Genomic DNA, 15,407 nt, shown 5'->3' with positions numbered 1-15,407 from the left:
CTCCCCAGTGTGCCTGGGACTGAGGTAGAGATTTCTCAGCTAGCAGGACACCTCATGGCTTCCTCCATCTGCCCTCCCCTAGGGCCTGGCATTGCAGATTCAGCTTCAAGACCAAGGCTGTGTTCAACTACTGCATGAATCTCTCCTCAGCCCCCCCCGCCGCTTCCTCCTCAAGTTTGACCCAGCCCAAAGCCACTCTTAGCCATTTCATATCTACCTGCTCTATGCCACTGCCAGCTGGCCCTACCTGCGGATGATCATCTTCAACGTCCTGTAGGAGCCCTTGATGAGGATGAGGGCCTCCTGCCGGGAGCCATACAGAGGAGTGCCATTAATGTTCACCAGCTCATCCCCAGTCCGCATCTTCCTGGAGAGGGCTGCCTTGCCGCCATCCTCAATCTGGAGACAACACAGAACCAGAAGATCAGACAGGCCAGGAGGCAGCGGTGCCAAAGGATCTCCCAGCTTCCTGGAGATGCTACAGGTCTATGGTGCTCTGCTACAGCTCTGACTGGCTAGGCAGGGAATATGCATCTGCACACTCACTGGCCAACCCTTGCCCACAATAGCTGAGGACTGCCAAGCTCAGGTGCTCATAGACAGGCATGTCAGCAGAGTCCAAGCCCAGATGCTTGGTCCCAAATTACCAGGGCTCCCTCCATCCTGACATGACAAGCCCCAGCATCCAGCACCAATGCAGACCCCACCACCCCAAACACACACACACCTCCCTGCCCCAATACCAGCACAACATATAGCATCACCCCTGCCCCCTCCCTTCTTCCCAGGCCCAGCTGGGGACAAGATAATTGATCTCCTGGGTTACAGGGAGCCGCCACTTGGATCACCAATGCCCACTGTGAGTAGACACCTTCCATCCAGCAGAAGGGCTCAGGTGGCTAAGGCCAGGATGAACCAGGATGACAGCAACCCCTACCCTGTTGCAGAGCCTCTGAGCCAGCCTTCCAGACAGACCCTGCTTGGTGGAGAGGCTAGAGGCACCACTGCATTAGCCATGGAAACGCAAAGCCCTGCAGGGACACTCCAGTCCTATCTCCATGTCCCTTCCCTTGCTTCAAGCACTCAACTGTGTGGAGCCAAATCAAGGATGGAAAGAAGCCACACTTAATAAAACCCACCATGCATCCACTTTGTCTGCAGGAAGGTGCTAGCACATCAGGAAGTTAAAAGGGCACAAGCAAGGAGCAGCAGAGCAAGTCATGCACCTCCCCACATCCACCAAGCCATGCCCAGAGCCCTTGTCCACCCAGGAGCTGACTAGGTGAATGCTGGTGAGCCATTCCTGGGACGCTTCAGCTGGCTCCAATGGGACAGGCTGCTTCCATTTCTTTCCCTCACTCACAGCCATTCAGGACCAAGAGGGCCCCTGAGAGCTCCACCTGGCTCCAGTCACCATCCAGCAGGGCATGCCAGGCCTTTATTATGTCTAACTGTTGCACAGATTCACTTACCATCTGTGCTCTAGTAAGTGGGAGCATAATCTCATCTCCAGGCCAAGTAGCCAGCACTGTTAATTAACACAGCATGCTTGGAAGGGAGAGAGAGAGGAGCAGGAATCAGAGCTAGGTCTCCCCAACCCCCAGCACATCCCCATGGCCCCTCCTCCATGTGGTCTGGAGGATCTCAGCTTGGTTCTAAGGGGACAATTGTCCGCACCACAAAAGCCACAATTGGCCTCCCCAGAGCAGGCAGCTGCAGCAGAGTCAAGGCCCCAGACAGCTCTGCCACAAGCTGTTCTAAGACTAGGCCTGTCAATCCTGCACCAGACGCTGCTGTGACAGGCATGTGATGAAACACAGAAGAACCTCCACTTAGGCAAGGGTGTCAAACTGGTTTGCCCCCCCCCCCCTCCACGGGGCTGGATCTGGACCACGGGGCTCCTTGAAGTCTGGATCTAGATAAGGAGCATTAGGGAGCCACAGGGTCAACACAGCTACTGCTCACCCCCTGCCACCAAAATGAGTCTCCAGAAGGGCTCTATACCCTGAATTTCAGCAGTGGGCCCTGTCCCTGAATTCCTGCCCCCTCCAGGAGCCCTGCAAACTGGATCCAGTCCATGGGCCATACATTTGACACCCTTGCACTGAGCAAAGGGAATCATCCTAATAAAGTGTCATAAGAGGCTTGTGGCAGGGGTGGCTCATACGAGGAAACAATTTCTTAGAAGGAAATTTCACTGATGGATCAGATCCCCTGGCCACGTGCTGCAGCAGAGAACAGTCAGAGACACCAGGCAGTTGAGAATATCATGGCCCTGGCAGAGCTGAGCCGACCCCCTGTGTCAGCTGGGCTCTGCTCGTGGTTGAAAGAGAAGCAGGGGATGGGGCCTCTTCATCTGGCCAGCGCTGCCTGCTCTAAGGTGCTGTGGATACTCTCATTAAACCCCTCTCCTGGGCCCAGCCTCCTAAGCCCTGCCCCAGGAAGGCTCCTGATTGCATGCTCTGCTGTGCACTGCATATGCTACCTCCCGCCTGCTGCTGGGACAGGGGTTAATAGAGACCAGATGAGGAAGGATGGATTTAATGACCGTGGCATAAACAGAGAAAACAAAAATCAACAGCCTCAGTGGGTTCAAAGAGTGAAGTGATTCATAGATTTTCAGAGATATTAGGACTGGAAGGGCCCTCAGAAGATCGAGTCCAGCCCCCGCCCAAAAAGCAGGAAGTCAGCTGGGGTCATAGGATTCCAGCAAGATAAGCATCCAATCTACTCTTGAAGGTGTTCAATGTAGGTGCTTGAACCATCTTCGATGGCAGGCTATTCCAGACCTTGGGGGCTCGGACAGTAAAGGAATTCTTCCTTATGTCCAGCCTGAAACGGTCTTGCAATAGTTTATAACCATTCGACCTCGTCATCCCTTGGGGTGTTCTGGTGAACATACGTTCCCCCAGGTACTGGTGGTCACCCCTGATAAATTTATAGGTGGCCATCAGGTCACCCCTGAGCCTGCGCTTTTCCAAGCTAAAGAGTCCCATGGCTCTCAGCCTGTCATCGTAAGATCTGTTTTCCTGACCTCTGATCATGCGCGTGGCTCTTCTCTGCACTCTCTCAAGCTTCTCCACATCCTTTTTGAATTGTGGAGCCCAAAACTGAATGCAGTACTCCAGCTGCGGCCTCACCAAGGCCAAGTACAAGGGGAGAATGATGTCCCGGGATTTGCCTGAGAAGCATCTATGGATGCAAGCCAGCGTTTTGCTCACTTTACTAGCCGCAGCATCACATTGCAGGCTCATGTTTATTTTGCGGTCAATCATGACCCCCAAGTCTCTTTCTTCCATAGTGCTAGCCAGTGTAGCACTGCCGAGCCTATAAGGATGCTGCAGGTTTTTCCTCCCAAGGTGGAGAAACTTGCATTTTTCAGTGTTAAACACCATCAGGTTCTCATGAGCCCATTTGCTGAGCCTGTCCAGATCAGCCTGGATCACCCACCTGTCTTCTGGTGTGGATGCTTTGCCCCAAAGTTTGGTGTCATCAACAAACTTGGCCAGTCCGCTTCTGGCCCCAATGTCCACATCATTAATGAAGATGTTGAACAATATGGGTCCAAGGACAGAGCCTTGGAGGACCCCACTGGTCACAGGGCACCATGACAATTGACTTCTGTCAATTACCACCCTCTGGGTCCAACTATGGAGCCAATTTCCCAGCCAGCGGATCGTGGTGGACCCAAGGCCACAATTGGCCAGTTTTTCCAAGAGGCAATCATGGGATACCAGATCAAAGGCTTTTTTGAAGTCAAGATATACAACAATCTCTTCTCCCTTGTCCAGGTGATAGGTCACCTGGTCCTAAAAGGAAATGAGATCGGTCAAGCAAGACCTACCCACAACAAACCTGTGCTGGCTATCCCTCAGGATGTTGGCATCGGCCAGTCCACTAAGGATGGCCTCTTTAATAAACTTTTCTAAGACCTTCCCCAAGACAGAAGTCAGTGACAGGCCTATAGTTAGCCAGATCCACTTTCCTCCCTTTCTTGAAGATAGGCACCACGTTGGCCTTCTTCCAGTCTTTGGACACTTCCCCAGAGCACCAGGAGTTCTCGAAGATCCGTGCGAGGGGCTGGGTTATGCTGCTCACCAGCTCCTTGAGTACCCTGGGGTGCAGATTGTCAGGGCCAGCTGATTTGAAGGTATCCAGCCTCTTAAGGGTTCCTTCACAAGGTCAGCATTAATGGAGGGTCTCCCTCACCCGGACCTGCCTGTCCTGTGGTGGGCATGCACCAGATTCGGCCTGCCCTAGAGCCACCCCAATGCCTGCCAGTGGAGGAGAGGATTGAGCCCATTGTGCCGATTCACCATGCCCATACATGTTAGGCAAGCTTAGGTAGCTGTTTACTGTTGGCAAGAAGACAGCCTCCGTGGAGCTGTGTGCCAGGAGCAGGGCTGATCAGGTGCAGAGCAGTGCTCTCCTGCTTGCAGAGGACACCAGGTACTGGCATTCCTTGCCCTGCCAGAGCTTTGGATTGGATCCCAGACTGTGGCTGCCAACAGTACCAGAGACAAGGGCAGACAGTAAGCTTTAAGCACCCAAGCATTGTTCCATGCCCTTCCCCTGGCTGGCTGCCTCCTGCTGCTCCGCACTGAGCTGGTGCTGCCCACAGGCACGTGCCAGGGTCAGGGTTAAGGCATGGGCCCCAGGTATCCATCCCCCAGGCATCCACATCCCATAATTTCACTGGGTCCGTGATTTGCCAGCAGGGGAGACCCAAGCTAAACCCATCCACAGAGCAGTCGGCAGCAGGGACAAGCCCCAGCCTCAGCACGGCCTGGCATGTGACAGCCTGAGACCAGCTAACCCCCCTCCAAGAACTGCACATATCATAGCCCTGCCTGATGCCCTTGCCCCCTCCACCTACCAGCCATGTCTTCCACACAGTGCCCTCTGCAAGTCACAGACAGCTGACTCCGGCACCCATGACTGATACCCCTAATGACTTTAACCTCTTCACTGCTGAGGACCCCCATGTGCCCCATCACAGCCACTCCCTTGGGCAGATGGTAGAGGGGTCCCTCCGCCTGCTGACCACATTACGTTGCTCCATTATCCACAGGAAGGGCCATTTTTCACATCCCCAGCCCCCAAACCCAGAGGCAGCTCCCAGGCCCCACCTCAGCCCAACAACTTGAGAGCTCCTTCCTGCATGCTCCTGTCCAAGCAGGACAGCCAGGGCACTAACCAGCTCCTGCTGCCTTCCACAAGGTCCCGTCCTTCTGGTCGACAGATACAGCTAAATTCCAAAGCGGAGGCGATAGTTGGGATCGGCCTCTCTGGGATCAGAAGTGTTATGCCAGTCTCTCGAGTGAAGCACCAGACAGAATGAGGCACCCCTGCCTGGGGTGCCCAGCGCTTGAGAAGGGCCAGACTGGAACAGGGGAGCACTGAACCGAGTAACCCAGCTGGGCTTGGCCTCCCTCCCCCGCCCCAGTCACATGAATTTCTTAGCAAATAAAGGGAGCGAAAGAAAAACGTCTCTCCCTGCAGATTCCTCAGCGGGTTCTGGACAGCACAAGCCTTTGTGTGGCTGAAATGCCAGGCTGGTGTCCGGAGCCCCCTCTCCAGCCAGTCCCTGCCCATGCCGTCAGCACATTCACACATGCCATGCAGCAGCAAATGCTGGGGACATTGTGGCAGCCAGAGTGGGCAGGTCTGGGCTCCGTGGGGGAGGGAAGCTAAGCCTATCTGCTCTAACCTGCTAGCCCAGAGAGGCCAAAAATGCTACAAGGGCATGCTCTGGAATGGATCATAAGTCTTGCTTCACTTCAAACAAAAACCCCACCACTGGAAAGCACTGCCAGGATCAGCACAGACTGGCAGAGAACACAGGCTTTGCAGAGTAGATTCCCATCATCTCCATGGCAGGGCAGTGCCAGGAGCCACAGCATTAAGCTACCAATGCTGTATCTGTTCTTGGCAGGAGGCCAAAACAAGCACTCAGACACACCCTGATATCGGAGTCCCCCAGAAGGGCAAATCATACCCAGCAGTGTGCGGAACGGTCTGATACCTGATAGGGTGTTGGCAAAAGCAAAGCCTGCCTCCTGCCCCCCCCCCCCTGCAGTGCTGATGCAAAGGCCGCAGGCTGGAGGGGGGGAATCAAAGTTCAGTGCTTGAGCCCAGAGCTTGGAGCCAAATGGGAGCAGATACATAGATGCATCCCTGACAAGGGAGCTCATAAAAGGTTAACAGTCTCAAACAAGCACAGCTCCAGAGACACCCCTGAGAAACAAGGTAGAGCTGTCCAGTCATATTGCGAGCCAGCCCCTGAGTACGGTGCCCTCTGCCACTAAAGTCTGGGCAGGCAGAAGTAAAAAAAGGATAGGCATCAAGCCTCAAGTACAGAGTCAGGTCTGCTCCCACAGGCACCCCAAGATCTGTGCAGCCTACAAGTCCAGCTCATCGTGCCAATGCTGCCATACCAGACTGGGCTGTGCCTAGTTCCAGTACCCAGGCAGGCTGAGCTCTCGGAAGCAGGGCGGCCAGTGGAAGCTTGGCGGCAGGGGGAGCCGGAGGAAAAGCAAGGGCAGCATTGGACCCCTGCTAAGCCAGATGGGACATCTGACAACCGACACCCATGAAAAAGCCAACTTGCTAAATGGGTTCTTTGCGTTGGTCTTTCACCAGTCCCAAAGGACGCCCTTGCCCATTACAGGACAGGAAGGCCTGGGTGAGGGAGATACCTTACCCTCCATCAATGCTGACCTTGTGAAGGAACGCCTTGAGAGGCTGGATACCTTCAAAGCAGCTAGCCCTGACAGCTTACACCCCAGGGTACTCAAGGAGCTGGCAAGCATCATAGCCCAGCCCCTGGCACCAATCTTTGAGAACTCCTGGTGCTCCGGTGAAGTGCCTGAAGACTGGAAGAAGGCCAATGTGGTGCGTATCTTCAAGAAGGGGAGAAAAGTGGATCCAGCAAACTATAGGCCCATCAGCCTGACTTCTATCCCAGGGAAGGTCCTAGAAAAGATTATCAAAGAAACCATTCTCAACAAACTGGCCAATGGCAAAATCCTGAGGGATAGCCAAAATTCTGAGGGATAGTCAGCATGGGTTTGTTGCAGGTAGGTCTTGCTTGACCAATCTTATGTCCTTTTACAACCAGGTAACCTATGACCTGGACAAGGGATAGAGATTGATATCATATATCTTGACTTTAAAAATTCTTCAGTTTGGTGTCCCATGATAATCTTTTGGCAAAACTGGCCAACTGCAGCCTCAGCTTCTCCACAATCTGCTGGCTGGGGAATTGGTTACATGGTCAGACCCAGAGGGTGGTGGTTGACGGAAGTCAATCATCATGGTGCCCTGTGACCAGTGGGGTCCCTCAAGGCTCTGTCCTTGGGCCTATATTGTTCAACATCTTCATTAATGATGTGGACACTGGTGTCAGAAGTGGACTGGCCAAGTTTGCCGATGACACCAAACTTTGGGGTAATGCGTCCACACCGGAGGACAGGAGGGCAATCCAGGTTGGCCTTGACATGCTCAAGAAATGGGCAGACAAAAATTTGATGGCATTTAACACTGAAAAATGCAAGGTTCTCTTTCTTAGGAGGAAAAACCCACAGCACGCTTATAGGCTCAGCAGTGCTACACTGAAGCACTTTGGACGAAAGGGACTTGGGGGTCATGATTGATGGGGGTCAAGATGAACATGAGCCTTCAGTGTGATGCTGCAGCCAGTAAAGCAAGCAAAACGCTGGCTTGCATCCATAGATGCTTCTCGAGCAAATCCCAGAATGTCATTCTTCCATTGTACTCGGCCATGGTGAGGCCACAGCTGGAGGACTGCATCTAGTTTGGGGCTCTACAATTCAAAAAAGTACACAGAGAAGCTTGAGAAAGTGCAGAGGAGAGCCACACGCATGATAAGAAGTCAGGAAAACAGATCTTACTATGAGACGCTGAGAACCATTGGACTCTTCAGCCTGGAAAAGTGCAGGCTCAGGGGTGATCTGGTGGCTACCTATAAGTTTATCAGGAACGACCACCAAGATCTGGGGGAATGTCTGTTCACCAGAGCGCCCCAAGGGATGACAAGTTTGAACGGTCACAAACTCCTCCATGACTGCTTCAGGCTGGACATAAGGAAGAACTTCTTTACTGTCCGAGCCCCCAAGGTTTGGAACAGACTGCCGCTGGGGGTAGTTCAAGCACCTACCTTGAACACCTTCAAGAGACATTTGGATGTCTATCTTGCTGGGATCCTATGACCCCTTCTGACTTCCTACCCTTTGGGCAGGGGGCTGGACTTGATGATCTTCTGAGGGCCCTTCCAGCCCTAATGTCTATGAAATGTAGGGGCAAGATGGCCAGCACGGGCAAGCTTTCTAAGGACAACAGCCCCAAGAAATAAGGTTATGGCACGTACCACTGTGCACGAGCAACTATGTCCACAGCCCAGAAAAGAATAATAACACACAGAGAAGCTATGACTAAGTCACATGCAGTTTCAGAATCTCTCCACTAACAATGACCAGTTTCTCCAATCACAATCACAGTGCTGAACACAGTTGGTCATCTCCACAGCACAGGGCACGCTGGCTGCACGCCTAATAAAGTGATCTGCTGCTTACAAAAGCGCCTCTATCTCTGACCTTGTTAGTCTACAAGGTGCAATTCTACCCTGCCTTTAGCCTGTGCAGCAGGAGGCAGCCTGGAGAGGCTCGGGGACTCCATGCAACCGCAAACTGCATTGCACCTCCTCTGCTGCTCATGGCACAGGGGCCCAGAATAAATCCTGGGGCCAGGACTGGAGTGCAGGAACTCCTGGGCTGGGACTTACAGTATGGATCCTCATGCCGGCAGCTAAGGCTTAGAGACACCACACACAAATACCCAGTGCCTGGGCAGAGGGCTCAGTAGGACTTATCAGACCCCGAGCGTGCCTGGGTGCTGGCAATGGGGGCAAATCCCTAAGTCTTGGAAATATGACCTAACTGTCCCCAAAAGGCTCAAATATGGAACGCAAATGAAAGACGTACATTTGATCTTAATCCCATAACTTTTAGAGGGCTTGGCTTGAAATCTAGATCAGTCTGGGCTGGTGATACTGAGTTAAACCTCCAATTCCTACACCGCACCTATTTCCCTCCTCAGGAAGAACGTGTGTGTACGGAGGGGGAACGCTGTGTGGCTGTCATCCATGATGAGAGATGTAGTCCAACCACAAAGCAGAATGGGATCAGAAAGCCCCTGAACTACAACTCCCACAATGCCCTCATGTACTTCAATACTTCAGTTTTCCATTTGTCCACTATACATCCAGATTTCCTGCAGAAGTGGCACTTGTGAAGAAAAACACCTTCACTAATCCACAATCTCTTCATGGAAAATTTCTGACCATACCTGTACTCCTCTCTCTCTTCTCCCCCATCCTAGAAAACAACACTGAACCTGCCAGCCATGTAACTAAAGAAGTGGTGACAATTCCCAACTACAAGATGAGCTGACAAAGGCTTGTCTAACACAACAGCTAGCCTGAAACAGAGCCAGAAGGCAATGTCCAAAGGCCCAGTGCCCTGCTGCCATCATTTGCCATATCTGGAAAGGCACTGGTGAAGGCTGAGTCCTGCCACGTAATATCCTTCAGCTTCATGAAGAGGCCTGTGCTGCTTGGGTACCCAGAAGTGGATGAGGCCACATCCCAGAACACTGCAGTATAGCAGGGAGAAGACACAGCCATCCTGCATTGGGTTTCCAACAGTCCCAGTCTGGCATGGGCATGGAGAGCTCACTGCAGGCCCAGACAGCTAAACAGGCTGTGCTCCATCTCGACATGACATTGAGATGGATTATCGGTGACAGCTCACTGCCATGATGGAGCCCAACCTGCCTAACACCCTCTCTGCAGTGACTCAGGAAGATGAGCTGTTTGACTCACTTTACCCAGTGGGGAGCCTGGGAAGAGGGTGAAGGCAGAAGCTCTGGGTCAGGGTAACCTAGCTCACTCCAAGGGCCATGGCACAGTGGCAGAGGAATGCCAGGCCACTGAGGAGTTCCCATCTGAGTCTGGAGCTTCCAGACTGACCCATACCTCCATGACCAGCACACATACAGCAGGGTGAGGACAGACTCCGCTTGTTCCCACTGGCTGTCTCCCAGGCTCGTCCCCAGATGGATGTGGCTGAAGCTGAAGATCCTTCTATAGTTGATCAGAGCTGTGCAAACAGGCTGCCTGTGTAGGGCTGGGGAGCAGGAAGAGGGCAGCTGCAGTGCAGGGCTGAGCAGAGACCAGCACCATGAGGAGCACTTCCTGAGGAACTTTCCACAGAGCCTGGAGGCAAGAAGCTTGGCTGGAGGACTCTTGAAGAATAAAGGTCTCAGGTGCTGCCAACTTGGATCCAGGTGAACAGACTCGCAGCATGCCTGCTACCAAGCAACTGTGCCACCATCTGCACAAATGCCAGCAACCCTAGAAGCCCAGGTCTCCCATCCAAGCTTTCACCAGCCCTGACCCCACTTAGCTACCAAGACCCAACAGGTGCACAGGCCAAAGCACTACAGCTGAAGCTTTCTTCATAAGCAAACAAGGTTATTTGGGAGTGGAGGAAGCAAGATGTATTCTTCATCACTTCCTCCCTTGCAGCATTGGCCCCTGTTCCTTCTCCAAACAGCTCATCCCACCCTGCTCTCCCCCTCACCCCTGGAATACGTGGTCCTCCTCTGGTGACTCCAGGGCACACTCACAGAGCTCAGCAATTTGCTACGTCAGCGCATATTTATGAGAAATGCCAACAAGAAGCAGGTTGGGGCTTTGGGAAGGAAAATAAACATTACTCTAGTTCCCAGCACTGGGTTCTTCATATCTTGGGCGCGTTTCTGAAATACAGTCCCGATGAGGAGATGGCCAGCACATGGCCCAGCCCAGCCCCACCACAGAGAGCACTGTGCACAACTTAGCCCCTCATTCCTCAAATCCCATTTGTGGGACTGGGGAGGGAGCCTGTGGGCAGGGAGGGTCTCTGAGCCTGGAGGAACAGGGCTGGAGAAAGGGAGCACAATGCAGAACAGTTGCACCAGCCAATGCAAGCTAAGACATAATGAGCACAGGCCCTGGTGTGGTGGGGGTTTAAGAGGGGCATTCTGGTGATACCCCCAAATGCCCAAGGACATGGGGTTGTGGTGATGCCATTCTGTCCCTTCTGCTTTCTGTCTACCTCAGGAGCAGGGACAGCAGCCACACCAGTTTCCCCCAGTGCAGCCCAGACAAGAGACCTCAACCCAGCTTGAACACCCCCAGCTGTGTGACCACAGAAGCCTAAGCACAAATGGAAACACCACTTTTAAAGGTCAAACTGGAATGGGGGTCACAGCTCCATGGGGCCACAGCAGAGGGTGATGCACCACAAACTCCAGGGAGTTTCAATACTAAGCACAGCAAAGCAACACCCAATGTGGAGCGAGCCAAGGCAGAAGCAGACAGCCAGGGAGATGGGCACATGGGGAGTGCAGAAGCAGGGCGTTGCCAACCAGCCAGAACATGCTCACAGACCAAAGCATCCCCAGTTATGACCACACTCCTGAAGAGCAAGGTGCAAAGACCCCTTGGAAGCTGCTCGAGCTGGTACTGACGTGTACAGGGGATGGAATTCCGCACCGTCTCACTGGGGCATCTTCACAGGACATTGGATTTACTCACCTTTCTAAGCCTATATTGCAAAGGGAGGTGCCAAGGAAGTGGCACTGTCCAACAGCCTCACCACTCCTCAAGGACAGCACAGCACCAGCCCAAGTGCAGGGGAAGCACATGGAGGAGCAAGCTGAGGCACAGACAAAGGTCTTAGAAGGAGAACCCCCCTTGCTCCTTGGCCTGCCTGGGGACACACTTGAGGGCACTCCCCCCAGCCAGGATGCCTGCCCATGCTTGAGGCCCTCCAAAGATTTCACATCTGCTCTCCATCATGCAGTGCATCTAGGGTGAGGGGCACTGACCAGTCCCATAGCAGAAGGCATGGAGCCCTAGACTGCAGCAGCAAGGGTATCCTAGCCACCTCATGGGCAAGTGGGACGCTGGATGGCTGAACTGCAGAAAGAGGTGCGCACACAGCATTTGCTCTGAGAGTAACTGAAGGCATTTCAACCTAGAGTTGCCTACAAAGCCATCCCATCCAGCCCTGTGCTCTAGCCCAGGGCCCCCAAACACAAACAACCCTCCCAGACCCACTGAGCTCCCAACCCTGTTTTAGCTGATGTCCATCTGTGCACCAGATCCAGCAGGGGATGACTAGTGCCCTGCTCTAGTCACCAGCCCAGAGACTGGCCAAGACCTCACTGTCTTTTGCCACTGGGCACTAGGGGCATTTTGAACTCAGAAAGAAGGCATCACAGCAGACAAGCCAGTGGGGGCACAGAAACACACTCCCCCTCCAGCTGTACCTGAGGACAGAGAGCAAAAAGAGTTACACAAGTTTTACCTCAGCAGCAGCCACTAGCAGATCCCAGGAGTCCTGGCTCCCCATCCATGATATTTAAGACTTCCAAGAGCTATGGACTGGATTTCATCTTCCGATGCCCTTCCCGAGAGCTCCACCCTTACGCTAGGAGCCCTGCACATTTCAGAAGGGGGTGGAGGGAGCTCGTCCCCCTGCATCATCCCATGATCAGAGCAGGCACTGAAGCAGGACTCCTGGGTTCCAGTCCCAGGCTGTTTCCTCATCCCCACCCCCCATGCTGGCATACACACCTGGCTCTGTTCTCTCTTGCTTCATCTCTCACACTGCAGCACAGAAGATAGGCACAAGCCTCCTTCCTCCATGCCAAAGGCATCACTGTGGGCAGAGCTCAGATGACAGCCAGGTGCTCAACGAAGGGAAGGGCCAAAGCGTGGGAGACCAGGGACAATCCGAGACAGCAGTGCAGGCCAGGGCCATCTAGAGGATCTGGGAATACCCAGGGCAGGAACATGAGTGCACAGCATAAGCCACTGCATGCACACACAGATGCCAGCAGCAGGCTACATCCCAGGCCCTGGATCAGCTGGTCCTGGCTCTGCTCCGCTCCATCACTACTTCTTGCACCAAGGGATCACAGAAAGCACCAGTGCTAATCCCACCACTGAGAAGCCAGGCAGAGGCTTCTCCTTCCAAACAGGAACAAGGTGAAGCCACCCAGGTGAGAACCCATATGCAGGCCCAGGCATCCTGATGTATGTGGCTGTGCTGACTGTCCACACACTCCAAATTGGCATCATGGGGGTGTGAGCACCTACACTGGGACAGGGGTGCCAGGTGCAGAACCCCTCCCCCCTCCCCCGAGTTGGCCTCCAAAGGCCTGGGCAGCACAATACAAGAACCCTGTGTTAGCATCACCTCTTCCCCAGGCTCCACTGCCCAAGAGCAAGAGGCACAGGGTCTCTGCTGGTCTGGGCAAGGCAGTGCCTGAGCCTTGATGCCGCGTGGGCTTGAGAACTGCTTGCACCAGGTGCGGAAGCAGCCCAAAGTCTCACATGTGGGGGTCGCCATGCACCCTGTGGCTGCATGGGCAGAGCTGAGGAGCACCCAAGGGCTGCTGCTGGCTGGCAGCTGCCAGACACTGCCCTGGCCAGAGCTCCTACTGCAGAATTCCAGCCCTACGCAGGCGCCAGGCACTGGGTGAAGACAGAGCTAGCAAGGGGTGGGGCAGCAAGGGGGGCAGGCAAGGGAGGCATTGCTTTGCCTAGCTCCTGTCCTCCCTTCAGCACTTCCAGCTGCTTGCAGAGACCTCTTCCCCTCTCCTGCCTTCTGTCCGTTGTTTCCCACGTGCAGGGGCCAGCTGCATCCACCAGATCCTAGCGTCAGTCCCAGCCTCTCCTCCTGGTCTCAGGCTGTATCCATTGGACTACAATGGAGGGCAAAAGACGAAGGACCCTGCCGGGTCCTCATGCTACCCAGCCCATGCTTACAGGGGTCTCAGTCCCATATACTGTCCCCCACAAATTAAACATCCAAGCTGTACAGGCCCCCAAAAGGTAAGGAATCTCTGCTTCTGGGGCTCGGCAGATAGGAGCCTCTGGAAGACTCGCCCTGTCCTCAGCTTGCTGGAGATGTGGGGATGCTGCCCCAGGGGGCGGGGGATCTGCCCATGGCTCTGAGACCTCAGACTCATGCAGTGAGAGGAGAGAGCAGCGGCAGCGGCAGCGGCAGCGGCAGCAGCAGGAGGGACACAGTAAACAAGCTGTGTCTAGACGCCAGGCTGACTTCATCGCACAGTGTCTCAATGACTCCTCAGTGCTCACTGGAAACCGGGTAATTCAATTACAGCGAGTCTCGGCAGCAGCCTGGGGGCTCGGCATCCCGAGGAGAAAGCAGCTTTTTTCTGATGGGGGTGGGTTTCATAGAGGAGCTCGTGCTGATCCCGTCTGCCCCTCCCAGCACCCTGCAGACTCGGCAGCATGAAACAGTCAAGTGCCCCAACTATTTCTGGTGGGAGGGGCGTGGGAGGGGAAAGAGTTGCTGAAAGGATCTTTCTATGCTGGATGTGGACGCCTTGGAGCAGCCAAGAGATCCCAGCTGCTCAACCATCAGCTGGGCGGAGGATGGAAACACAGCACAGCCCCAGCATAGCGCTAGGAGGTGCTACGCTGCTGCCTTCCCAAAAGAGACAGGCTGAAGTTGTGGACACAGGTATGAGCTAAAAGAGCTGCATGACACTTTTCAGTCCCAAAACTCATCATCACAACTACCCACCAGTGTGGGCTGTCCTTTCCTGAGCCTTCAGTCCACCCTGCAATTTGGTCAGCTTATTCACGTCCTGTCCTAACCTGATGTGGAGCGTTGCTGTGGGCTGTTCAACAACTGTTGCCTTGCACAGCAGAGGTGGCTGCATTTCAGTGACAAATGAACGGATCTTTCATGCTGATGTGAAGCGCTTTGGATTCTTGTCTGAAGGACTCCCATAACCCTGAGTTACCAAGTTAGCAGGTCACTTACCCGCGCATATCACATCCTTTTTACCCAGAGCAGCCACTGCCTTGACAAGCCCCAAAAGGTCATTGCAGAAACACCCATCAGAGGGTTTTTCCTAACTAGCCAAGCCCTGAGCCAAGCACGTACCATGTAGGGCAAGGGACCCTGCCTCAAGTCAGAGAATCAGAGAAAAGTAAGACCATAAGGGGCCCCGAGAGGTCACCCAGTACAACCCCCAGCTTCAGCTAGGATCACCCTTATCCAAAGCATCCCATGTCCTAAGTCCCTGTCTAACCCATTCCTAAAACTACACAATCCACCCTCTTGCACAACCACAAGGCACACTGCCCAAGGACACCAAAAGCACCTGACATGTCACAGGTAAAGCAGGGGAACAAGGGCAGTCAGTGTCCCACTGCTGCAAGTATTATTAAAATGCACTCAAGATCCAAGGAAGAGGGCCATGCCCCCCACTACAGTGAAAGGCAAACCTTTCTCAAGTCT

General features: G+C 53.9%; 1 protein-coding gene across 6 annotated transcripts in view; it reads right to left on the bottom strand.

Moving 5' to 3' along the window:
* SHROOM4 (shroom family member 4) overlaps positions 1 to 15,407 on the bottom strand; it is a 62,441-nt gene that overhangs the window by 33,328 nt on the left and 13,706 nt on the right. For 3 of the 6 annotated variants that reach the window (XM_090059713.1, XM_090059716.1, XM_090059714.1), the window contains one exon: positions 248 to 399. In XM_090059713.1, coding sequence (XP_089915839.1) covers positions 248 to 399 — 152 coding nt within the window. Of the gene's footprint in view, positions 1 to 247; positions 400 to 10,054; positions 10,412 to 12,703; positions 12,900 to 15,407 lie in introns of those variants that run through there. The other 3 variants (XM_090059718.1, XM_090059717.1, XM_090059715.1) reach the window with 2 other exon arrangements.

The sequence above is a fragment of the Crocodylus siamensis genome, chromosome 8 (genome assembly GCF_052110815.1).
Source record: "Crocodylus siamensis isolate JL-2025a chromosome 8, ASM5211081v1, whole genome shotgun sequence".
Taxonomy (NCBI): Eukaryota; Metazoa; Chordata; order Crocodylia; family Crocodylidae; genus Crocodylus; species Crocodylus siamensis.
This window is presented reverse-complemented; position numbering and strand designations above follow the sequence as displayed.